Source organism: Chiroxiphia lanceolata, chromosome 19, assembly GCF_009829145.1.
Source record: "Chiroxiphia lanceolata isolate bChiLan1 chromosome 19, bChiLan1.pri, whole genome shotgun sequence".
NCBI lineage: Eukaryota > Metazoa > Chordata > Aves > Passeriformes > Pipridae > Chiroxiphia > Chiroxiphia lanceolata.
In genome coordinates, this window is record NC_045655.1 from 8157243 (window position 1) to 8184612 (window position 27370).

Here is a 27370-nt window from a genome sequence, read left to right on the forward strand (position 1 = left end):
AGGACATTATCCCCACACAGAGCAACAAATGCAGCTGGCCCTGGATCTCTGCAATAGCCCCCAACACAGGGGACAGCCCCCCTGCAGCTGTCACACTGCCCACAGGCTATCGGGATACCAAATGTCTTCTCTTTCCAGCCTTTCAGGGGCTTACTCTAGCTGCTACTAAATGTAAATAAATAGGTATTTATATCCCTGGCATAGTGAGCCCATTGGAAGGAATGTTTGACTCCAAACTTGCACTAGAAACTAGATCTGTATATTTAGTGAGTGAGCAAACTGTTGGTGGCTGCGAGTACGTACGTGGCCTCTGTGCCAGCAAGATGGAAGCGTGTCTCCTGTGCAGACAGATCTCTTAATACCCTGATTCACCATTACTTTGGGTCAGGAAATGAGTGCAATACTCTTATCTCTTTACAATCAAAGTATGAAAACAGTCAAGTCTGGAATTAAAAAGCTCCTCTCTGACACACACAATTTTTTCCTCTTATTTGTGATAAGTTCGGTTTTTAAAATCAAGATTGAGACTGTCACTAGGAGCAAAGGAGTGAAAACAAAGTCTGTTGGAGGTGGAGGTTTGTGGGACAGAAACCGCAGCTTTTTGCCTCAGGAGTGCAGTGCTGAGCAGCCCGAGGGCTCCAGGGCAGGAATTGCCAGCGTTCCTTCAGGCCGCTGCCGGGAGCAGATCTCCTGAACTGATTTTACATGGAACATGTGTCTCTGGCTACAGAGCAAGCCCTGGGTGTGGGAGAATGTTCATTCCCTGCTTTGCAGTTTCCTATAAACTGGAGTTGAGTGTCTGAAGCCTCCCAGTATCTGAAAAAGAGGCAGAAGCAGCAGAAGTGTGATCTTAGTGAGGGGCTGAGTGTTGGGACAGGCTGGGAGCAGCTCTGGCTGCAGCAACAGAGCCCATTCATGTACTGAAGAGAAATAGTCATTGTCTAGTCAGGCTCTACAGGAGCTTCTCAGAGCTGGTTGGGAGCTCTTTGTTAATAATCATTATGATTCATTACCCAGCTGGCACAAGGCAAAGAAAACTCGGTGTATGAGTAACAACAGCAGAGTTGAAAACAACTCCTCCTGCCTGCCGAGATGTAAAACTCCTCTGAAGCCAAGGAGGACCAGAGGCAAGAAAATATTTTTAGACCTTCTCCCGCACCTTTGTGTTTCATTTCTGTTTATTTCCTTTGTTCAATAGACTGGAAAGACTGCAGTGGAAGAGAACCTCGGCACAGGGGACACACTGAGGCCCTGGAACGCCTCCTTCAGCAGGTTCGAGCAGCTCATCAGCACTATAATTGCAGAGGTAAGGATAAATATCTCTGTGGTAGGGCACCAGCTGAAGCCTCTGTGGCGCCTGTAATTTTAGCAGTTTTCTAACTAGGTCATACCTTCTCATTCATCAGGAAAAGAAAGATATTAATATTGGCCCATCTGGAATCACTTTAGCACACTATCTTGCTCTTAACCCTTGAAATTAGTTGGATGAAAACATGTGAAAGCTCGAATGCACACACACAGGCACACCCTTTCCCCCCCTGTACCCTACACACCTATGGATTTGGTTTTTCCTACAAATTAGTTTCGCACAGGATTCCACTAAAATGTTTCAAGGATGTCTCTTTTATTTTTTTCTATAAGGAAATACTTTAGAAAGTTAACAACTGGTTTGGATCAAAAGAGGGGAATTGGCTGACTCCAAATGGAAGACACTAAGTACTCCAGTGGATGCCATTGCCAATCCATAATGAAAAATACTTGCACAATGCAGTGGGAAGATAAGATTGCTACATTTCAAAATAGAATGGATCAAAACTAGGGGAGAGTTCGAACCTCAGCCAAACTTCATTCATGAGAAACAGACTGTGCCTTTAATAGCTCAAGAGCCAAGGCAACAGCTTGGCATTCTTTTTAAAGCATATATAAAAACTCCTGTTCTATACGGGTTGTTGAAAAGTACTATTTATTTTCTTAAAATAAACTTCTAACTGGAATAATGCTTCATTGCAAAGGGAACTTATTTCAAACTGAAAAGTTAAACTACCATGAAGTTTTCATTTTTCTTCACCTAGTACGACTGCTATGTCAAGCTGCATCAATTGATTTAAAATCACAGAAATACTTAGGGCTAAAATCATCTGGCTGAAATGAAAAGATGCAGCCTTTGTTCTTTACGTGCAAATATGTCACCATCACGGTGATCCACAGTCTGCCACAACCCATTGTAACCATAGCAACTTAACCTATTCATCTATGGTGCTTGGAAAGGGAAAGAAGATATTGCAAGAAAATGTTGTTTCCCTAATTAAAATTCATGCAAGCATTATCACTTGCAGGTGGTCTTGGTACTGAAAATACAGATGATGTATTCTATCTCTTGCATAGCTTTTTCAGGCTATTAAAGAATATAATGCATGTACCATTTTTCCACAGTACAGTTTTTCCTTTCTGGAGTTAGTGCCTATCTCAGGTCTTTCCTGCCACCTTCCTGGTGAACAGGGAGTAAGTGATGGACCATCTGAAACTATTCTCAGTATAGATTGTTTTACTGACATACCAGCCCAGAACAGGAGCAGGTATAAACAACATGCAGAAAATCCCTCCTTTTGAGAATCTGACACCAGGGCCTGGTTCTTATAAAATTCCACCACTCCAGAAATTAACCCCAGCCTCGAAGCACAGCACAGACAACTCTGTTGTTGATTTCCTAACTCCTTTTCCTTAAATAATAAATAACAACAATACAAAAAATCCGTTTAGCTCCAAACAGTTCCTTCTGTGCCTGAAAGGCTGCGGGAGCTCCCACGGGACAGCACCACATGTGGAGTCAGCCTGAGCAACACCCATGCCTACAACCAAATAAAAATCTCATAATTGCTTCTAGTGCTAGCATTACACAGTAGTGTATTTTGGATAAATCAGGATGGCAACATCATAGGAGAACCTCTGGAACTTGCTTTAAATGTATGACTGACGTCAATCCCTTGTATTTCACTGATTTGGTAAGGCATCAAGACAAAGTTTGCAGGAAAAGTAAGAATTATGCCATCACTTTGACTCTGAAATTTGATTCTGGTATTTATCAGCCTTGGTGGAATCTGAGGAGTTTGGTCAAGGATCTGAGATAAGCTGCTGTGTAAGACTGATAAGCCCAAATAATGGCTTTCATTTCATATAATACAAAGGCCTGATCTATATTCTTAATTAATGTAAAATTTGCATAGTTCAACTGACAGGGATAGAAATCAGCATGGCCATGCTGTTATACACAGACTGAGGACCTGCCCAGGCATTTATCCTTTATCTTTACCCTGCTTCCCTCTACTAACTCCTTCATCTGACTCTGGTTGGATATCAATACTGTGATCTCTGTTTGCCCCATTTGGTTTAAAGCTGTCAGTGAACAGCTGGACATTGTTTGAGGAGTATCCCTGGATCTGCCAACAGCCACTGATTTGTCTGTGGTTTATTAATGAGAGCAGAATAAAACTCTGAGTGAATTAAAGCTCTGTGAGGACGGATGGAACTCCAACCTGGTGTCCAGGCACCTTGGCTGTTCCCAGGGTGACTCCTGTTGGGATATCCCATTCATGCTGCTCAGGTTGGCTGAAGGAGAGTGGAGGATGAGTGCAAGGGAGGTGGAAAAACTGAAGGTAATCAATCTAGAAGGTCTGAGATTGCTTGGATAGCACGGGCAAAAGCCTCAGAAGACAGAGGAGCTGGAAGGGCCAGGCTGTGTGCTGGTGCTCCAGTGGGATCTGGGAGGGGACATTGCCCAGATTCCAGGCAGATCCTTTGCCCAGGTCTGTTCATTCAGGCTCTGCCTTTTGCCCTGTGCTTTGCATTGCAGGGGCTGGGGAAAACAAGCTTACAAAAATACCAGGAAGAATACATTGGAATGTACAGTGAGTTTAAGAGCTTTTGGAATTAGATCAGCTGTTGCTTTTGAACCTGCTCTGTGATATGATGAAATCTCCTAGGGAATTACTTAGGAAGCTTTGCTTTCATATGTTTAATCTTCTGGAAAACCCTGATGATTACAAACAACAGTCATCCATTTGTCTTCATAATACCATGCTACAGACTATCATAACTGAGTTACTACAATTGTATGTCCTGGCAACACTTCAAATATATTTTTAAGTATTTTTTTTTCTTGTAGCTCATTTTTTCTAAACAATTCTGAGTGGATTAAGCAATTGTGTGATGCTTCATTAAGAAAGGAACCCAACTCTTCAGTAAAATTCTTACCAGATATTTTCTTTTTGAAGTTTAATTGAAATGTATTTTACCGGACAAGTGAAATAAATATGTTCTAATTGTAACTTGATTCACAAGCAGAGCACATAGTTTTAATTGCCTTTAACAAAGAGAAGGATCTCTGATTCCCCAGGACATTTAAAATGTTTAGATTATAATTGTTTGTGAGAATATATACAAGCAGACTTGAGAACCAAGCCATAAACTGAGTTTAGGTAGGGAATTTAAGAAGTTACAATTTTAGCTTTTGAGCCTGACTTTGTCATCCAAAACATACCACACAGTGGTAGGAGACTGTCAGGCTTCTTCATGAGATACAGAATTTTCTTTTGAAAGACATCCCACCTTGAAGTGAGTTAATACAGAATCTGCCATGGTCTCAAGCTATTGAGGTGTCTGGCCACTTTAATTTCAGCGTGGAATGATGTCTCCATGCACATTATCCCAGTGTCAGCTGTCTGCACTGCTAAAAATGTGCAGCTTTAAATTGAGTTTGAATTCATCTGGAAGTTTCCAGCCATTCAATGCTTTTTCATAAGGTTACACAGTAAGTGAAAACTCTAAACCCCCTTTTATGCCCTCCACTAGGATTTCAGTGGGATCTAGCTCATCTTGTGCTACTTTGCTTCCCTATCCAGGGTGACTCCAACAGATATTTAGCTGTTCCACAGACTGCCTGGCTTGTGGGGCCAAGATCTCAGATAATTTTGCACTGAAGTAATTCCATTTACTTCACATCTGCCCCACTTGAGAAGAGGCACCCACTTGTCTAGTGACAGGACAAAGAATTCCAGATGATCTTCCTCCTCAGGGACATGGCACAGCACAACACACATTCCATAGAGACCCCAGATACAAACAAGCATGAGTGGGCATTGTTCCTGTTCTTCCATGAGGTTGCTCTTAAGTATTAGTTGTATTTACATAAAAAACTGCAAAGAAACATTTGTACACCCTACCTTTGAAGAGAAAGGCTGCCAATGTCATAAATGCATCTTTTATTTAATTGCCCATTTCAATCCAGGTTTGAATGGTTCTGATCTAAATCAAATCACTGGGAATTCTCTCATCTCATCTGTGTGTTCATTCCTAGGCTTCTATTAAAAGAGCTCACGGCTCTATTGCTGTATCATTTATTGATATAAACTTACTGTGTTGCTACTGGTGCTTTTCTATGAAGTTACTCTATGTTATTTATTAGTTAATTAAGTAACGGCCAAGGTTCCATTTCCTGCAGATCCAAATTATCCTCTAATCTCAGCTCCATGTTTTCTGGCTCCTACACACATGTTACTGTAAAACAAAAGCAAACAGCAACGTAGGAGAGTTTACAGTCTCCATCTAGTTTTACATTATTTCTTTTGCTGTTGGCTTCTGCAAAGCTGTGGACTAAACCCAAACCACTGAATAGCCCAATAACATATATTTCACTTGTAATGTGCCCTCTTATTTTAATGCTGCAGCCTCTGGGAGTTTTATACAGAATTATGTTGCTTTGCCTTCAGCAATTTCCTCCTCCACTCCCTCCTTATAGATGGAGGGAATATAGAAGAAAATAATTAAAATGAAATTTATATTCCTAAATTGGTCTTAACCTTGGAAGAAGGAAACAGGAAGACAGGAGTTTTCATGTAGCATTTGGTTTACATTACTGCAATACACTGCAAATGTTCTCAGTAAAATAACAGTTATCTGAGGAGCTATGGGTAGAAATGCAAATCAGTATTTTTAAAAGGAAAGGAAAACAAAGGTCAGTTGCTTCAAAGGAGCAGTCATGGATTTGGATGAGTCTGTTAAAACTAAGCTGAAGAGTGCACTGGAGAATATGCCACGGAGAACAAGTTTGCACTGGAAAGACAAGGGATTTGATGATCTAATAAGTCTCATACATCTGAATTATATGATTTCACCCCCAACAGAACCTTGCTCTCTTTGTACTCGCTGTTCCACAGAGCAGTAATTATTGCTAACAGTGTGTCTGCTTTCTGGGGTTTTCAACGTGCGAATTATGGTGCAAATTTATTCAGCATTTAAAAATACGCTGAGCGCTCCCACAGATGGGGTTGTGACAGCAGCAAATTTAGATGTTCTTTAAATGTTCAAACTTAGAACTCAGCAGGGAGACACAGACAGACACCTCCCATTCTGGAGGTAAGTGGCAAATAAGCTCCTCCGAGAACACCTAAGCAGATGATCAGCAGCTCTCAGCAAATGCTTCTTCATGAGTCATGTTTTTTTCCCACTGGAGAAGGGTGTCCCTCAAAATGTTTCACGCTTCCATCTGGATGGGGATCCGTGATTCATCCAAATAAACAAGTCAGATCCTGGAAAACTGAGATGCACTTCCACAGCTGTGTTTTTCTTTTTGCCTTTCTTTTCCCGTCACAGTAAATAGCTGAAGAATGAACTCTATTTTTTTTTAATATTAAATATTTCTGCTGTTTCTCTTACAGCAGCATTAAACAGGAAAGGCATTGCAAAAAAACAATGAAAAAAAAAAATCAAACAGTGTTAAGTGCCTTTAAAATGCCATGTGTGGACAACTGACAGTGCATTATACAATCCTGCATGTCCCTGACTGCCATCTATTGGCATCCCCTCCAACCCTGCTCTCAGGTACACAGGTGTTCTCAGCTTGTGAGGTTCCACTCCCATGAGAATGTACTTCTTTGCCTTACAAGGCCATGCACGAGAGAAGGAAAGACATTGGGTCAAATTCACCGAAGTGAAAAAGAACACAGTGTTATAAAAATTTAACAGCATTTTTTTTTTTAGAATACTGGGACAATATATGAATTATAAAATCCTTCTAATTGAGAAAGCTGGTCCAGAGGTCCTGGCAGGCACAGAGCAGGTCTCATCTTCCTTGGATTCCAGATTAGTAGGGAGCAAAGGTAACTGTGAAAGCTCTGAGGCAATTCAGGTGAGTGGAAGTTGTGATGGGGAAAAAAAACCCAAGCAAAAGCAGATGGATTTAATGTGATACAGAGAAAGATGAAGGTCGACCTCATTGTCTCCTTAAAGCTCTTCCTTAGGTTAGACTGGTGATGCCAGGTCAGTTCTTAGAAGCTTAAGCTATAAGTGGAGAGAAACTGAAGAATTACAACATCTAAAATGTTGACTGATGGTTCAAATCTCTTCTGGGGTTTTTGAGCTCCCTTGCAAAATCTATACCATTAAGACTAGTACATAGTGCTGGTTCAAGCTATGCTTTGCCTAGGAGCAAAACATTTTTATCTAGTCTGAGTTTGCTGCAAGTAAGGAAATTGTTTGCTGGTGTGTATCACTAAGTTAATGGAAACACAAAGGGTTGCGTTTGAGCAATTTCTAAATGTTGGTTTTTGAAAGGAATAAAGAGGACACTGAACTGAAATATAGTATTGTGGTTCGAGAAACAAAGGTTCTTTATGAGGCACTAACTGAAATTTAAGAGCTGGGCTTGGTTTACTTCTTTTTTCCATTTCAGAAAGTTCTAAATTACAAAATGCTGGTCGCAAGCAATCGGTTTCCAGGAGCCTGAAGCACCTTTTCCATTCATCAAACAAGTTTGTGAAGACCCTGAAACGGTTTGTCATTCATTTCATCTCCCAGACATTCTGAGTTTTAGCTGTTGTTATTGTAATAGCAAAAAGCACCTTAGAAATCTGTATGAAGATGCCACTACCAGTGCAAGAGCAATCAGACAGAATGAACCTGCTAAAAGCACACCCGTGTGAGGCTGACAGGGAAATAAAGCTCCAGCCCCAACTGAAATCAATAGAATCTGTTCACTGTTACTCTTGGAAATGGAGTCAAACTGTAACAGAGTGAAATATTCTGTGCAAAGTGCAGCTGCTGAGGTACTTGGGAAGCACTGCCTCTGCTGCTGCTCAGTAATGAAATTGTGACATTTATTTCATTCATAACATAAAGTGCAGAGCTCAGATAACACGTTTGAATACTCCACTGGCAACAAGCTACACATGCGGAATTCTCTAACAGGTTTGCAGTCCAGTGTGACCCAACCCTCAGCCGTGATAATTTAGCAATTGGAAGTTGCTTATGCTGGAATTATTTCTTCTTTCATTGCCAGGAGTGTTCAGTTTGCTTTTTCTCCTTTTGTATTTTGAAAAGAGTTTGATTCTTTCAGAAGAGCTCTCCAGAGTCTTTAAATTCCCTACGGCCACTACTTAACCTATGTAACTAATTGCAAGGGTAAATATTGAGGGGAATGATCTCTATAAACAGTTTTGAAGATATGTTGGCCAAATTACACTCAATTACACTAATGTAAATCCATAATAACCCACCTGATTTCAATTGAGTTACCTCAGATTTGCTCTGAAGTAAACAAGGGCAGAACTAAGCACATTAATGGTAAGTTTTAGTAAAATTTCTGATTTCCAAAGGGCATAAAGCCCCCATTATGTACTGTGTACTCTGGCAAAATTCTCACTGAAACTAAATATCAATGGCTTGCACAGATTCATAATTTCTTAGATTCACATAGTCTCACATCATCTAAAGTGATAAGCTTCCTAAATATTATTTAGAATTCACTGGCTGAAGCTGCATGATCTATAGAACACAGAATTTAAGACCAGATGATTCAATCTCTCTCCTCAGAATTTAACATCTATGATTCTTTGACTAAATTTGGCATGGATGTGAATAGACATGAAAGGTGTTTGATAGTGTTTCCTTCTCTCTTTAGGGGACTCTACTTATGTGTTATACTTTTTTACAAAGACAATTTGTTAGTAACCAACGAAGATCAAATCCCAATTGTGGAAATCGATGACTCTCACAGTAGTTCAGTTATGCAGGATTTCCTGTGGTTCACAAAGGTAACGCGAGTCTAATTTCATATATTGCTTCTGCAAATCTGTTGCTAGCAGTGCCTAGGCCTCAGCTCATCATTCTGAATACATGAAATGATATAATTAATGAGCGAAATGATGAAGTGCTTTATCACTCATGTTAAATGCAATTTTCACAAACCATTTATGTGGACTAAATTCTGACTGGGTCACTGACAGCAGCACAATTAACTCTCCAATGTACAATCCTACCCGAGTGATTGCTATGTGGGTACATAGAGGTTTTATGAACGTTTAGAGAAAGAGCCTAAAGAAATAACTAGAAGGTTTAAATTTGCTATTGTGGCTGTGCCATCACTCAAGTTGTCTTCATGCTATTCTTTCTATACCCCAAAAACAGTAAATCAATTTTGTGCAATAGTCCAAAATCAATTGAAACAGGTGCCTGATGTTTACAGAACACCTTCTCTGTCTGAGTCCGTATCTGTGTCTCGTTTATCCAAGCAGCTCTTTGCCAGCCACAGAAACTCAAAACGAGCAATACCCACTGATTTTTCCAAGTCCAAAATGCTGTTTAGCTTCATTTCTGCTTTTGTAAGTGCTGAGAACAAAACCTGATTGAACTGGATATGTTTTTGCAGTTGTCTTGCATGTGGGATGACATCAGGTGGCTGAGGCAGAACATGGCTGTGTCCGTGTCCTCATCCACAGCCCTTCAGGCCAGGCAGAAGATGCTTTCAGCAGCAGCACAGCTACAGGTGGGTTCCGTGGCATATACTTGGCTACTAACTCAGTGACTTTCTGATCTCCAAGGGACAGTGCTGCCAGCTGTCCCTCCAGCCTGTTTTTTGGAGCAGCATTATCATCTATAGAGAACTGAAGCACTGAGCCCCTCCTGCCACCTGGGAGCAAAGAGTTACATTAAAAGTGAGGAGGAGGAAATACAAAGAAAAGAAACAACAGTGGCAGATGAAGAAACAAACAGATATGAACCAGTAAATAATGATCACAGGCAAGCCTGTGAGTTTGCAGGTTGGGAATTCAAGAGTTATAATCCTAATATCTGCTGCGCTTAAGCCTCTTATAGGCCTATTTGTTATTAATTATTAATCTATTAATGAAGCATTTAAACTCTGGGTAAGATTCAGCACTCCCTTGTGCTGTATGGGAACTTGCAGCAGTAGGCAGCTTCTGTCCCTGACAGGAAGGACAAACACACTGCTGAAGTTGCCAAAACATGCTCTTTATTCACCCATGGCTCACAAACTACTCAAGTACAGCTTCTAGGGCAGAGTTACACTGCCTGACAAACAGGATGGCCCTGGTGGTGTGGATTGTCAGTGGGGAAATAAAATCAAATCTTTCATTAAGTTCTCCATGGAGCTGCCAAAATTTTTAGGTTCAAATGTACCTTTGTGCACAGAACAAGTCAGATACCTATTTAGACCCTTAAAAACAGAGCCTAAGAGAGATTAAGTGGTGCACAGATCTTGCCAGTGGTAAGGACACTACGTGCACAATTCATGCCATGTGCTAAAGGCATAGCAGTGACTCTCAGGATTGTTCTATTCCAGCCTCTGCTACAGATACAACCTGAGTCACTTAAACCTTCTGTCTGTGTCCACTACTCGTTATGCAAATAGAAATTATCTCCAGAAGAACATTCTGACATTTATTGCAAAGCTTTGAAGGTGCTTTCACGATACCATAAAATCTCTAGCTGGAAGGCAGATATTTTCATTAAAATATTTGCTTTTATGGGAAAATACATTTTCAAAAAACTGCGTGCACAACCCTTACAGGAAAAAAGTATATCCAGGCCTCACTTTCTGCTACCTTTTGCTCAAGTGGAGGCACCAAAGCTTCCCAGAAGTCTGTGGCACAGCCATGGAGTTAATGAAGATCCTCATCGCTGGGCACGTGTTGGCCACACGTCATCCCGCAATAACCTGCTTTACAGCAGCTCTGAGAGCCACACACTTTGGGGCCAGTATTAGGAATATCCATGTGGGGTTTTGTTTTACATCTTTTGGCAAGGCACGCTGCACAGGAGAGCAGCCTTCCTGGGCAACCACCTGTCTTGACTGATTTCCCCAAAGTGCCCCGAAATATATGGAATGCCAGCCTGCTGCACCTTTATTGGAGGACCACCTGTGTGAAGCAGCAGCTGCCTGTCAGTCCCTGGAGCTGTCACCAGAGAAAGTTTTAACTATATCTGCCGAATATTCCCTCTGGTGTGGTTGGCTCAGCTCAGGTAGCACATATTCCTGGGGTTAGCTCAGCTCCATTCCCCCTGTGCAGATTCCCTTCAGCAGAGCACTGCCAGCCTGCATGGACTGCACTCAGGGATAACCAGCATTCCCAGTACATCATGTTATTATTTGTTACCAGGGATGCAAAGCCCTGAGATACAGCAAATGTGCCCATGTGGTGTATTGCTCTGCTGAATTTCTGGGAAATCTATTGCCCTTAATGTCTGTTCTTTTAGCTTGGTCCCCTGATGAACACAGGGATTGTCACCAATCTGCCAACCTCGAACGGTGTGTGGCCTAATGGGATCCACCAGCGGAAGGATCTCAATAAAGTTTATATGGTTGAATACATTTTATTGAGGAAGTTAATAGACTGACTCCACAGGAATTTAGGACAGAATGGAAAAGATCAGTGACAACACAGCTGCTAAGGGACTAGATCAGGAGATTCAGAGACAACAGGGACTGCAACTTTGCCTGTTGTTACCACCAGACAGCTAAAGCAAACAAAACACAAGTGATGGGGTGCCAAGCTGAGCAGACACAAAACTTTTTTAGTATATTAATCAGTCCCACATTGATATTAGTAGGTCCCCTGTTCTCTATGCTGGAATCCATTCACAACACACACTCAGTGACAGTAAAGAGCTGTTTGTTTTCATCTCGGCACATTCACGTGTTGCAGTGATTAATATGACAACTAGATGGCTACGTCTGCTGCAGTGACTTATCCCAGCTGGAGACACATGGATTAATACAAAATGTACACTCAAGACAGCCAGTGTTAATCAGAGATGGAGGCAAACCTCAAAAGGCACAACAGTTAAAAAAGGCAGAGGGGAGGTGCTGTATAGACACCAACAGTCTGCCCTGGAGAGGGATGAATAAAGCTAAAATTATTATGCCACATAAAGGGCAGTCACTGTGCTGACTACCTAGAGCTTATAAACAATTTAATAATACAGCTTATAAATACATATTGCCTGCTAAGTACAGATAAATAATTTCAGGGTAATCTCCCAGTGTACAATGTCATTAGGTTAATGTACAGCACTTCCCTAAACATACAAAGTGCTTCATTGTGAATTCGAGTTCTCATTTTAAACTATCCCTCTCCCTTATCCAGCTCACTGTAGATCTCTTGAAAAATCACAAAGTAATGAGCATATTTTAAATGTTAGGCATTTTTCTTTAAGACATCTGGGAATCTCTTCAGTGGCTGGTCACTGGATTGAGTGTGTTTGCACCTATAAGCAGATGCCTTACTGTGTGAGGAAAGGGATTTTGACCAAAATATGTATTTTATGTGGAGCCTTTTAAAATTACTTTTCTTTAATCCTCACATATTTTCCTGGAGAGCTTTGCCCTGGTAGTTTTGTTAGTTTCTGCCTGTTTTGTCTAGCACATTCTTGGTATCTGAAGTAAAAGCAAAAGGGTCCGTGTCTTTTTGAATCCTGTGTTTCTTCACAAACACACTCCACAGTTAAGCTACAGAATTATTTACATTCAACACAAATATCTCTTGCTTTTGTTCCTGAAAATAGTCTGAATAATTTTAAAACAGGGAACAGAAGATTGAGATTACAGTTAATGGAGAAAACATTTGAAGTGTCCGTTATGAGTGATTTGGGGAAAGAGGAAGAATTTTGCATAATCTCTGACATTTGGTTCTGGGGAGGTTCAGATAAACACCAAGCTCTTCAGTAAGTTCAAATTAAAGGAGTCACAATTGGACTAACATTGAGTGCTTCTGAAAATTGCATCCTTCATCTTTACATGACTGACCAAAAATAGGAAGTTCAGCCCAAATAAGTGAATTACTTTGCAGCATTTCCTTTACAAAGGCATTGGGTCGCAATAGTCTTTCTGCTGTTCTCCATTAAACATTGGACTAAACCCTGCTGGACCAAATACACTGGAGGACCCACAGCTCAATCCACAAACACAACCTAGGGAAAAACTTTTCCTTTTGCCAGTAATTGATCCGACTTCAGGGCAAGGGTTTGAGAAACACTGTGTGTCCAGTTTTTATTGAAGTCAACAGGACTGATGTCAGCGAGCACAAAGCTAAGTTTAAAAAAATACTCGCCTGCTATGTGATAAATAACTTCTATTTTATAATTTGCTTGTTTTCTAGAATTTGCTGGGAACTCACAACTTAGGCAGAGTTTTTTATGAACCAATCAAGGACCGACATGGCAATATGCTGATAGTTACTGTAAGAGAAGTGGAGAGTCTGTATTCATTTTTTAATGGCAAATGGATGCAGGTATCCAAACTACAAAGCCAGAGGAAATCCCTTTCAACTCCAGAGGAGCCAACAGCATTAGACATCTTGCTTATAACAATCCAGGTAGTGCTTTGCTTCTCTTACTGTGTGTTATTTGCTTTTGTAAAGCCTGTGCCAGAGCCCTGACTTTTGGAAGCGTCTTGTAGAATTTTAGGCCAAAGTCCAGTGCCCAATAAAATTAATGGCAAGGCTCCCACTGAAAGCAAAGACTTATATTACTTCCAGTGGGTCTGGAATCAGATCCTTAATATGCAAAATATCCAAGAGATTCGAAAGAAATTATTTCAAAGTCCTCGCAGAGAATAGCAGTTTCTATCAGTTCCGGGAAACCACGCTATGGAATTCTGTAGCAAGGGATATAAAAAGCTTATAAAATTCTCTGGGATGTTCTTAAGCACCTATACAGACACTTAGAATTTCTACACTCCATAAGATTTTTCCATCCAACCTTGAAAACCAAATCAACGTTTTAAACTTTACTGTTCTACTTAATAAACTTGTTCTGTGGGGTTCAGGGTTCCTTGGAGCCTGGTATAGTTGCTAAAGAATTCTTTACTAACCATAACCCACCTTTAATTTCTGCATAACGTGCTCCTAGACTTACAATTAGGAAAATACCAAGGTAAGGATTGACCTTGGAAGTTATTTGGCAAAGTCAGTTCAGTTACCAAGACTGAGAGACAGGGGGGTTCAGCCCTTCAAGAACTGGGGTATCTGTAAATTCAAATTAAACAGTTTATGTTAAGATTAATACATGTTTTCTGTAGGTAACAGTGACCTACTTCTCATAATATATCAGTAGCCAATCTCTCTAAAAATCAGTTGCACAGTTACCCAAAACACAAGACAAATTGTCATCTTAGTCCCTTCTTTAGCACCCTCAACAAGATGATGACTTGCTGTGGTTAATTTTTGAATTAGAGGCACTTTCTCAGGCAGAGACTCTGCTTTTCATACCGGGAAGTGACAGGCAATCAAAATATATGTTACCAGGTTTTAGGAACATTAAAAAATTTCCAAAAGACAATAAAACTTACCTGATCTATGTTAGATTTAATGTATTCAAGTGCGTTAAAGGTGTAGAAAAACGTCAATCTGGGCAAAAGTTTTATATTAGGAAAAGCAAAATACAGGCCCGATCAGATTTCCACAGAGATCCTAGTGGAAAAAATGTTCCCCTAATGGTTTACACATTCCTATCTAATGCCCACCCTTTCTTCTATTACTTGTTTAATCATCGAATGGGTATTTTGTTCATGAAGTGCTTGTGAAAATGAGGGTCTAATTGCACTGGTCAGAGCCAAGCATAGCACTGGCAGATAATTTGATGGTTCCAAGAGCAAAGGCATAAGGCCAGGTGTCTTAATCCTCACCCACTGCAGAAGCACACATTTCTCAGGATGGCAGCAGACATCACTTTTTGGGTAGTTCTGGGGGACTGCTATACATAGCCTTAAAAATGTCTCCTGGCCTCAGCAAATACAACATCAATACTCGTTTCTCCTATGCTCCATTTGTTGGTAAGGATATTTGCTCAGAAAACGTTGCCACTAATTAAATTCTGTAGAAAAACCAAGCCCTAGGCTCGCAGGGAACTTCTTGGTGACAGCAGGTGATACAGAACAGGTTTTGGAGAGCTGTAGGCTGGCATTTCTTTGGGGGCAATCCTGGCTCAAGCAGCTGCTCTCTCCCACCTGCCCCAGGTGCTCTGTCTGTGCAGCCTTGCACCAAAGCTGAACCAGGGAACTGTTCTGCCTGAAAAACAACTGCTCCTCTTCCCAAGTTGTTTTTCAGAGGAGACAGTTCCCTGACCCAGCTCACTGCTGAAATGATCAGACAGGAGGCGGAGGTGGGGGTTATTTAAGCCAGTTTAAACACCACAGTTGTAGAAGATTGAAAGCCCAGGTTGTTAGAGCCAATTCCTGCATAACATGGAGAGCTTAGGGACCCTGTGTATGGCTTTAAGTAAGAAGTTGTCCAAGTGCATCCAAGCTACCAGGGATTATTCTTATGCTTAAGCATGTGCTTAAATGCTTTGCGAATTGGGAACACACTTGAAACAAAAAGACGGCTGTAAAAACATTTGTTGCTTTTTGATCTCAAACTCTTCTGCTTATGTGGAAAAAAATATATGAGATTTTTATGTAGGACTGTTTCCCTTAAAACAGGACATACTTTCCTATCACAAACGAAGTCAGCAACGCCTCCCTCCCGGCCTGTATCTGGGTTACCTTAAACTCTGCAGTTCTGTGGATCAAATCAAAGTGCTGGTGCTGCAGAAGTTGCCCAATGTCCTGTGTCATGTTAAAATCCGGGACAACAGCAATGTCTCCAAGTAAGTAAATAGATATATGTATTTACACACACACACATACAGAAGAGAGAGAGAGAAAATTTGGGTTTGAAACAACTGATGAAATGTAAACACCAAGGCAATTCTGCCATTGCAGAGTTGCAGGTGGCACCAAGGTTTGGCTCAGGTGTGTGGCACGAAGGCTTGGCTCAGGTGTGGGCCATCCCAGAGACTGGCTCTGAGCTAAACAGCTGCACCTGTGTTTTCCCAGCAGTCTGAAGGCCAGCCCAGAACATGTGCACACGATCCTACTGGTTTCTAAGGACGGTATTCCATGGTCATTCAAATTCTGCACAGTGGTATTGACCTGTTCATAAGATCACAGCCTGCAGCCCTGATTTGGCCTCCAGTGGATTCAGTGCCACCCTTCCTGTGGATTTTCACTGACCACAGGCTGCTGGTGTGGGTGATTTTCCTGTTTATTCTCTTGTGTCATACCTGATTTGTCACTCTAAACCACAGCAAACACACAGCAATTGAAAACCATATTTACAAATGTGACCACCCAATGAACTGCTGTGCTCTGGGAAAGCCATTTTCCCTTTGTCCACTCCTTCCCTTATCCACTGGCAAGTGCACTGTTTGTACTGCCTGGTCCTTGCCTAGTGGGCAACATATTTAAGTGGCTTTTTTTTCTGGAGCTTTTTAATCCCATGTAATTTCAGAAACCAGCTGAGAATTTTGCATGAGGAAAAAGGAACTGGATATCTACATGGATAACAAGGATATCCAGAATGTAATAGTTAATACTAACAACAATGTTGGAAGGAATATAAAGCCTAATGCTTCAGAGTTTATAACAATCCCTGACTCTTGAAGTTTAAGACCAGATCTTTATTTAGGAGCAGACTGTACCACATCTATTACTTGTCTTGTAGTGGGATTTCCTGTACAGTTTTTTTTTCCTTGAATGTCTGATTCTGGCTGCTTTTCAAGACTGAATACTGGGCAGGGTGAATTAAGGATTTGATCCAGAGAGATGATTCCAATGTTTATCAGGTCTCAAATGGATATATATTGAGCAAAGCAGGAAGTTCTTTGGCTGCAGTGAGTAGAAGAGAGTGCATCACAAAGATTAAACTGTCCACTAATTGTTGTCATTTTCAAGGCATGTTTTTTAAAAGCACTGTGGTAAATAGGGAACAAAGAATATGAAAGAGAAAACCTAGAGTGAGAAGCCTCAGTGAAATATTTCAAAGGCAGTCGGACTTTCAGAGGCTTGCAAGGCATGTTCAGCCTGGTGTACATGTGCTAGAAAAATTAAACTTTTCAAAGTTAGATTTTTAGCCCCAAACAGTTGAGATTGCACAGGTTTAGAACGTTTGGGTATATGAGGATTAAATGATCAACAGATCCCAAATGCACATACACTGAATTCCTACTTGGGCACTGAACTTTTGTTATATTTCTAATTTTAACTTGACTCAACATACAGAGATGAGTGGGAATGGATCCAAACACTTTCTGGCTCAGAATCTGTGGAAAGTATGGATCATACTTCAGACTGCCCTACTCAATTGTTCTTGTATGAGCTCCAGACAGCAGTGAAAGCTCTCCTCAAACAGATCAATCTACCTCTGCATCAGGTATTTGCCTTTGTGGTATTTATCACCTTTTTAAAAAACTGATTCTTAAGAACACAACTAAGAGCTACAAAACCTGTAACTTGCAATTAGGGATTCAGTGTCAGGGTTACAAGGCAAGTAAAGCAGAGCAGTTTTGTATTCTGTTATTTTATGTGTGTGGAGGGGGGGACATCTCTGACAAACAGCTTCCTGGATATTTGAACATATAGGGATTAAGAGACAAACTTCAACTAGCTCCTATTTTTGCATCTTTTAGCATATTTGTGACACTTCAGGCAGGTGCAAATAAGCACTCCTGCATGAAATTGGTAGTTCTGAGCATCTTTACCCAGCTGACAAAGAAAAATATAGTTATTTTTCCAGGCAAGCAGGGCAACTGACTGTTGTTTGGGAGCTTCAGAGTGAGGCTGTATGAAAGGCCTGCTAATGACACAGCATTTTGCTGTTCTTTTACACCCAGATAAATGTAGCACTTTTAAAACACATATCTCCAGACCTCCAGATTGCTGTGGGTGAGGAGAGGTATCTGGCTTCTGGCTTTACATTTAGGTACAAGAAATGCATATGTGAATAAATAAAATCAGGGAGGAGAATCTATGATGTGAAAGATCTGTGAAAAAATAAGATAAGAAGTTTGTTTCTTGTTTACATGAAGTCCATTTTATTTTGGTCTACAAGGGTAAAGAGGTCTTAAAGTAGAAGTCAATCATCTTTATATTCACTTCGAGGTCAGTCTGTGCAGCTAGAAAGATGTGGCCTTAAAATAAATTAATCTGGTTCTACATTTCTTGATTTTGAAAGGTTTAGGCTTTACTTTTAAAAAGGAATCCATCAGTGCTGTACCTTCTAGCCTGGGAAGAGCCAAGTAAGACTCAAGTAAATCCAAAATTAAGACAGATGGTGTGCTGCCTTGTGGTCAGTCACTCTAATTCAATAGGGCTCTGTACAGGTCGCTATGTTACTGTATTTGCTGGGAGGTTATAGCTTTTGTGCATCTTTTTTCTTTTTCTTTCAGAGTTAGGGACTAAAACATTTAAATCACTGTGCAATATGTTCCTGAGGCTGCAGCTCAGCCAAGCTTTTGAGCTCATCTATCGTGCATGAGAGACAGACATCAACATGACCTTGCAGTTCAACACAGTTGCAAATGGTTTGATGGCTCAGGACCAAACTTTTATGTTAATGAATTGAATTTTTAAATTCAACAGATTTGTTGATGTGTTTTTATTATTTTTGTGGTGAACAGGAGCAGGGGCAGTGACACTGGTGCACACCCAGGGTGCAAAGCAGTGCTGCACACAGTGGCTCTGAGCAGCCTCAGCCCAGCTCCTGCCTGTGCCATTTTCTCCTGCTGCAGCACTTGTTAAACCTTTTCAGTGCTGTGTTGAGGGAGAGCTGCATATTTCTCTTAACCAACCCTAAATTGAATCTTAAAGGTTTTTAATTGAATCCATTTTCATGTTTTCACATAATTATGCAATCATAATCTTGAAAAGCACATGGCATGTGATCATTTTCTGCCTAATAAGAAACATAAATGTTGTTTTCAGGGGGGTTGTGCCTGCGTGTGTTGTTTTAATGTGGAACATTGCAGCTTTAAATCTTTATTTTATGTAGTGACATGAACCCACATTTAGACCCGACTCCCCCCCCCCCGCCCCAAATATTTATGTTTTATAAAAATTCCGAGCTTGATGTTGTGCAAATTTTCTTTAATGTTTTATATCATTTGGGGTGTTGTTTATATAAGTGCCATGTTGTAATTCTCTCCTATTTCTTCCCCCGCGCGTGTCCCTGTACAGGCAAAGCACTTCCGTCTGTACACACAGGAGGTGTTGGAACTGGGTCACAATGTCTCCTTTCTTCTCCTGCTCCCCGCCTCAGACGACGTCTGCACTGCCCCAGGACAGAATAATCCTTACACCCCACACTCAGGATTTCTTAACCTCCCTCTTCAGATGTTTGAACTCGGTATAGTAGCTTGCTTCACCCAGAAATATTAACCCAGTCTCCTTATAATAAAATCACAAAGTTGTATCTGTTTTCCCCCTTGTCCCAGTGGAGAGTCAATAAATCACATGATGGCTTTGGCAACAACACTACCTATAACTGTGTACAAGTTACAGAGGGAGCAGAGCGGTTAAAGCATATACTGTAGCCATCGTTATTGAAATGCAAAGCAGAGAGCAAAGCCCACAGTTATCCAGTATGTGTCTATAAGCTTATTTGGAAGATGATGTTCTTTAAAAAAAAACAGAACCAGAAAAAAATTGCACACAACACAGCAAGGTTGGAGTCTGAAAGGACAAAAAAACATCCCTCTGAGTTGTCAAGAGGATAACCACCGGTTCTGTAATGAGAATATTTGCAGTTCCTGATTGCAGATGGTCCCACTCAAGGTCTGGCTCCCTCACAACACCGTGAAAGGTCTTAATAGATTTGCCCATGTGAGGGTCATCTTTCTCCTTTTGATTCCTGGAAAAATGCAGGAGACTGTCCTATTGCTGTGGTGAAAGAAAAGCCCGTTGTGAAAAATGCCAAAGCACTGGATTTGAATCTCTTTCCTTAGGGAGCACATCCTGCACTGTAGCAGATTCAGCCCTCTTGTTCCACTGCTTTGCTGACTGGGTAAGAATTCCCCAAAACAGAGTTTTCCAGCTGTTTCACAGAAGGCATAAGATGCTTTAGCTACAAGGTCCTCTATTTCTCATTTCTTCTTCTTTGGTCCACAGAGAAAAGAAAGGTTCCACATAAAAGCAGCTCATAAAGACTTAATAGTTCTTTTTAGAAAGAATATTATATTTAAGTATGGGGACTGCTGAGCCTTTCACATCAGTCTGCTCTGTTTCCTTCTGGCCTGTAAAACTGGGTATCTTTCCTTCATTTGCCTTCGAGAAGAAAGATATGAACCAAAAGTGATGGAGTTGGTACACCAGGAGCCACTATAGAACAGGCCTCTTGCAGCAACTGTGTCCTCAGTGATGTCTCTCTCAGATGTTATGTGACACCATTATCTTCCTGTCTCTATATATCAGTGCTATATTTAGATATTAATGGAGGGTCTTACCATGCCTATGTTTCTGCAGTCACAACAGATCCATGACCCACCATCACCCAGCAACACAAATTTCACTTGGATCAGGCAGGAATACACGACTGTATTCATGCCACATCAGCCACAGCACACAAAGTGGTGCCTGTGACAACCCTGGGGTTTTTGTGGTGGCTGTGGGAGGACAGATGCCAGCTGAGCTGCCACAAAATTCTGAGGGGTACAGCCACACAATACATGGTGTAGTCTGCCAAGGAAAAGTTACCCCTTCAAAGGAAAACTAATGTAATTGAACATGAAGCATTAGTTCAGTGCTTTGGGTCACATCCCATGGCTGCAGTGCCCTAAAGCCAGACTTTTGTCTCCTGCCCTGCCACCCTGAGGCCTGTTGGCCTCTGTGTTGGGAGCACATCATTTCTCCTGGTGAGAGGGGATGTCTGTGTCACTGTGCAAATTAATGCATGAAGCATATTAATCTCTGATGAAATTAATCTCCACTCTAGAGGTTGTGCAGACTATTTAACTCTCGTTATGTGGCACAGAGGCCACAGGCAGGAGCCACTCTCAATTCTGGAGCACAGTCTGCATCGGGCTGGCAAAGCAACAGGCACTGCCTGGGGTGATGTGGTGCAGGTAAACACTCAACAGAGACATCACCTCTCAAAAGGAATTCCAGGTGCAGCCCTCTCTGTTCAGCAGTGTTGCTACAGTGGGAAAGTAGTTCATGGTGGAGAAAACAGTATGGAAATCCAAATTTTACTTTTGAGTGTTTTTTTTCAGTAAGCAATCCTCTGGCCAAAGGCAGACGACATTTCTATATGACTTATTATATATGTATCCCTGATGTTCTATAAAGTGACTGTGATTCACATCTCAAATATTAGAAGCTTCCATTCCCCATTAGCTGGTGGCTACCAACTATATAATTGCATAACCACAAAAGACTATGTTGAAGTAACATTTGTTAAAGTAACATTAAAGGGTCTGACTTAAAACCACAAAGGCTCGAAACTTCAGCACTGGAGCCGAAACCGCGGCTGTAATTCACTCAAGAGTCCACCACATATGGCACATGTACTGTAAGACCACACACTATTCACACTGATCCCTGCTATATCTAGGCATGGCTGAAACCAGAAGGTAGAATTCTTCCTTTCACTCTTTTTTTGTGAGATTTCTATGTTCAGATTAGGCCTTTATTGTCACAGTGTTTGTGACTGGATTCCTTCGTTTGAGAAATTCTTCTCAATGATTCTTATCATGTTGTTTGCAAGGGACAAGCAGACACGTGACACTGTGTTCGTTTCTCTTTTTAATATTTATGATAAGAATGTATGCAATTTACACTTGAAACACCCTGAAAAATACCATGCCCCAATCCAGAACCCAGTAAACGGACAGGCATTTGCTGCTCTAACAAGATTATGCTGTATATTTGCATTTACTGAAGCACCAATGAATGGGGAAGTATTTCTGAAAACTTGTTCTCCCTCAGAAGTTCCAGTAAGTCTGCACTGCCATTTGTAGAGGTAACTGCTAAGTTTTGCCTGAGCAGTTACAGGTTCTGGAACAATAAGCTTTAAGAAAGCAGGTAAATCAGCATTTGAGAAGCTCTGTGGCACTGAAGCTGTTCTGTCTCTGCTACCTCTGATGGAGCTCCAAGAGCTCTGGGCTGCTCCTAAGTCAAATTACACAAAGCAAAGGGTCACGTCTGAACTTTCTGTGTCACCCTTCTGCAAGAGAGTTTGGAGGATGGTGTGTGGCAACACCTAAAAGGGCTTTGTTTCCCCCAAACTCTGCTATCACTGCAATGCTTTTCCTGCTGAGTCATTTACCCCGAAGTTCCTGATTTAAGGCAGCACAGCCCAACAGAAAGTTACTGGCCTTCAAAATGATCCTTTCATTCTGAAACACTCAATTAAAAGAAATAAAAGATGAGTTTAATTTTCCAGTCATGTCACTACTTTCTTGATAAAAGAAATGATGAGCTATAAAAGCCTCAGAAACAGCCTTTCTGATTGAAGCTATCAAGGGCAAGACAGCCTCTGGAGCTGCATACTAAGGGCCTGATTATCCCTGCACTTAGATATAAATTAGAAATGACTCTTTTGAAATCAGTGAAGTTACAGAGTAAATCCAGTGTAAACGAGAAGAGAATTAGAGCCTGTATTATTTATTTCCAGCTTAAAGTAACCCATCCAGAGCTGGTTACTATATTTAATAAAATTTGTGTTCTGAAACCTAAGGATTTCATATTTCATAACCAGAATATAACAATTTTCCTTTGCGCTTGGTCTTTTCACAGTTCATTTTTGCTGTTACAAGGAAAAATTTATAAGCCTGTATTGCCGCCTTTCTGCTGTCATAGAGCTGGACTCTCTGAAAACCCAGCAATCCCTGAGGGAAGCAATTTCAGACAGTGAAGTCGCTGCAGCCAAACAAAGACACCAGCAAGTTATAGACTACATACAGGTAACAGTCTGTTTCTGACTATTCCAAGGAGATTTTAAGGTGGCTTTCTTAAAAATTGCATAGGGCTGTAACTTGAAATCTAAATGGAGAATTATTCACAGACATCATAAAAAGAGCAGTTGTATCAAAAGTGCAATTCTGTTTTTATGAAATTCAAACCCAGAACATGCTTTCCTTAGTTGTTGCTTTTATAGAAGGATTTTTATGGGCAAAATCAAATGACAGTTATACTAGACTGTTATAAAGAAATGTGTCAGTCTGCTTGTAAAACTCCCTCCCATCTAACGTGAGGTAAGTTAGCACCATGTCTGGGCATTCAGTTGTGTAAGAGTTTTTCTTTGTCTGGATGAATTGAGGACATTTTCCACCACGATAAGGTGGCAATTAAAAAGATTAAAATGAATATTCAGACTGGGTTGTGGAGACAATCTGCATCAACAGTATCACACTCAAGAATGCAGCTCTGCATTTCAGATGGCAAGCTGGCCCCAGAAAGGTCTGTGAGTCTGGCCAGCACCATGCAGTGGCACTGCTTCAGTCCTCCAGTGCAGAAGGACCACTAATGTTACCATCCTCATCTAATTTGCTTATTCTCTGTCTCTCACACTGATTTTCCTGGACTGTTCCCAAATCAAGACTTTACCAACTCAACTCAGGGCTCTTTGAACTCCACCCCACTGTCCAGCATAGCAAAGCCTGTCCTTCTGTAAACCATTTCTAGACAAAGCTCATAACCTTTGCAGAGTGTGTTTGTGGACATGGATGAGCTGCCTTTCTACAAGAGAGATGCAGATAAGTTTTCAGCTCTCTATTCTTAATATTCAAGGAATCTTCTGCTGGAACGGGGGCTGAGACAACCATTTGTCCCATTGACAATATGTTTGGCCCTCCATAATTATGAACAAGATGATAATATTCCTATTCCTTTGTTCTGCATTCAGACCCCCTTTGCCTTATTCACTTGGAGCTTTTGGCAACCTCCAGAGGGGCAGAGAGGAATGTTCCATTGTACTTTCACCTCTCAATCATCTCCCTCCTTTTCACCTTTCCATTCTCACACTCAGAAAATCTAGCTTTTCCCCAGTATGCAGGAGAACTTGGAAGATTTTTATCCTTCACATCAAAAATAAGCATATGTACATTAATATGCATGTACTGCATAGACGGCTCTGTGTCCCTCTTCTCCAAAGTGTCTGAGTCACATCTATAGGCTGGGAAAAACGTGGGAGAACATTTTAAACTTCAGTGCTTCGTGCTGAATTATTGTGACAGTGTATTGGGCTTGTCAGGTTTCCTCTCAAAAAATGAAAACCAGCTGTATTCCACCTATTGGCAAAAATCTCTCAGCCCACCACATACCACAATCTTCAGTGGTGACCACGAAACCGCAAGAGCATTTGTGTGATCTGAGATCTAAGACAGTGTTGAAGTCACTACACAAACCAAACATTGTAAAGAGCAAGGGAGTCTATATAAATGCAGGTCTGAAAAGGAGTCAGAGGGCAACTGAAAAGTAAAAATTATTAAAAAGAAAAAAGAAAACCCAAAACCAACCAGCAGATAAGGTGCTTGAAGTCTTTACCGGAATGTTACACAGCGAGGAAAGAAATCTACAGACACTGAGACTAAAACTGAAATTAAGCTGTAATTTATATCCTGTAATGCTTCTAATGTTACTAAATTTTAAAAGAACCACAGTTCATTAAAATGACCTGCAGAATGGCATCAGGGGGAAAACCAACAGGATTTGCATTTTATTAAACTGCATGCAGTATGATTCTTGATTGGGGTTGAGGGAGGATCACAGAAAGGAAGTATAAAATCTCTACAATCGAATAGGTGAGATGTTTGCTAACTGGCATTCTCTTCATGGAGCTGCACTGGAGTCTTGAAATGATGCAGGATTATGAATTAATCCCTGAACCATTTGCTATTCTTATCAGTGTATATTCTTAGCTCAAATTAACTCAGTGGCAAGGCTTGCACTGACATCATTGGAGTCGGGATTTCACCTTTACATAAAAATGGCCATACTAGGTCAAAGCAAAGATCCATCTCGCCAGCTATCCTGTCTCCAACACGGCTAATCTGGCATCTACAGTATCCCCTGGGAATAAATTCCACACTTTGAATATGCATTTTGTGAAGTATCTCCTGCTAAGAGTAACTGCTGGAGAACTCAGAACATCAGTCTCAGTCTCCTTCTCACTGATCCCTCTGTCACTCCCCTATCTGACAATTCCCACTGCACAAAGTACCCCTCACTTTTGCCTCTCCATTTACTGACCCAGGGCTCTCTGCATTCTTGCAGAATGTTTCTTGTGTAACTACAAAGCAGTTTCCCTCAAACGCTGCAATATTAATATGAAGGCTCACTTTAAATGCAGAATCTTCTGTAGAAGTACAAGGGATGTTCTAGAAGGACACTGCAGCAGGAGGATATTATAACCCACAGCTACTGTCATTTCATGGTTGCAACAACATTTGCCCAGTCATCAATGATCCTGAATGGCCTGAAGATGTTAAAAGTGTTCCATTATCAAAAGACTTCAGACCCACATTAAACAGCATCTTTCCTCTCTGCAGAGATGCTTAAAGCTACATCCTGCTATTGATTTAGGCACTTGTGTCTTTTTCTCTCTCAGGCATGTGTTAGAACTGGTTTTGTGTAGCTTTATACTTTTAAAATGTATGCAGACCAAAATGATAAGGGAGAAACCTGCAGTTTGACTCAGCTGTGCCTCAGCCCTTCACACAGGTATATTCTTCCACACCTGTGTGTGTTCTTTATCTGTTAAAAACTACATTTAAACTGAGCTGGTTTTGACACCCCGGGTTTGCAATGGTGAAAGTCTCACTTTCACTCCAGTACAGAATGAAAGCAAGTTTCAAGTGTGCTACAAATCGATCAAAAGACAATTTTCATTTTCTTTCCATGTCCGATTTTAGGCCTGAGGTACATAACTTGAGAGTCTGGTGGCCCCTGCAGTGGTGGAAGAGAACAAGCACTTAATCAAAATCACTTCAGACCACCTCAACCTGAAGAGTCCTGTCAGGGGATTCTGCTGCTCTCTGTTGGCAGTGACCACACACCTACTCGGGCACTTGAAGAAAGCACACTCTTAGGCAGAATTAATACTCAACTGTATTTTTTCACCATTTTTTTCCCCACAGCAAATCGATGAGATCTGGAGGGAAATGAGATGGATCACAGAAGCACTGCAGTATGCAAGGTACAAGCAGCCAGCAGCTGGCCTGCCCATAAAGAAGTTTGTGGATCTTTCAGAAGAACACCCTCAAAAGAAAATGAGCTCCACCTCTTCACACCTAGACTGTCTTCCTTCACCTCCCCCTTCCCCTGAGGCCAGAATCCAGAGGAGAAAAGCTGTGAGTGGTAAGAGAATTTTCCTGTGTTCACCAAGTGCAATCTTTGAACTCACTCAATTATAACAGTTCTTGCACGTCTTTTGATAAAAGGAGTAAATTTTTTCCCATACCTGCCAAGGTATTTTAACAATCATTTGCCACTCAATATCCTGAGATCCTCATACAAGCTTTACAATCATTTTTTGCTTTCAACTCCTCAGAATTCCAGCAAAATCCATCCATGGTGAAAGCTGACTGCTTCATTTGTTGCCTACACCAAAAATCTGCTATTATTATATGGAGGGAGCTTTCTCTTCATCCTAATTACAGCCTCCTTGCTGCAGAACCTGTGGTGAAGAACCTTGTCAAAAGCTCTTCAGAGCTCTGAGGATGGCTGTGCATTAACTGAGCACATGTCCAGAGTTTTAGTACACTGATGAGGCATGAGTTGCTAAGCAAAAGCTACTGACCCTTTCTCATCACTCATGTATCTATTATTCTTCCCCACAGTTTCTATTAATTTGACAGAATCTCAGATTTTTCCATAGTTCCCATTTGCCACCTTCTGTTTCTCTGATATTACAGCCATTTTCTTTCCAGACTTTGACTGTTTCTTATGCCCTTGTTTTGTTCTGAAAGAGCAAATTTTAGTGCCAATAGTCCAATTTAACACCTGTTTTCACATACCTCAGTGTTCTCAGTGGTTTAGACAAGCATTTTAAAGCACAGAATTACACAAATAAGTACCCACCTCACTGACAATTATTGCTTTTCTGTATAGCCAGAAAATTAAACTGATGAAAGAAAGGGATCACAGCAAATAAAGATGAAGCAAATGAAACAGTAACACCCATTTTGCTAACAGAATTAGGACTTTGGAGAAGAAAAATAAACCATCATTCTCCTGAGCAACAAGTAAATGAAACAGAAACAAAAGCAA

General features: G+C 41.0%; 1 protein-coding gene across 5 annotated transcripts in view; it reads left to right on the top strand.

Annotated features, from left to right (window-relative positions):
- The window catches only part of ANKFN1 (ankyrin repeat and fibronectin type III domain containing 1), a 125395-nt gene that overhangs the window by 95259 nt on the left and 2766 nt on the right, over window positions 1-27370 (top strand). For all 5 annotated transcript variants that reach the window (XM_032706776.1, XM_032706777.1, XM_032706778.1 and 2 more), the window contains 10 exons: window positions 1199-1306; window positions 7727-7826; window positions 8954-9086; window positions 9701-9817; window positions 13449-13664; window positions 15770-15936; window positions 17390-17540; window positions 19343-19511; window positions 22898-23064; window positions 26239-26458. In XM_032706776.1, coding sequence (XP_032562667.1) covers window positions 1199-1306; window positions 7727-7826; window positions 8954-9086; window positions 9701-9817; window positions 13449-13664; window positions 15770-15936; window positions 17390-17540; window positions 19343-19511; window positions 22898-23064; window positions 26239-26458 — 1548 coding nt within the window. The remainder of the gene's footprint in view (window positions 1-1198; window positions 1307-7726; window positions 7827-8953; window positions 9087-9700; window positions 9818-13448; window positions 13665-15769; window positions 15937-17389; window positions 17541-19342; window positions 19512-22897; window positions 23065-26238; window positions 26459-27370) is intronic.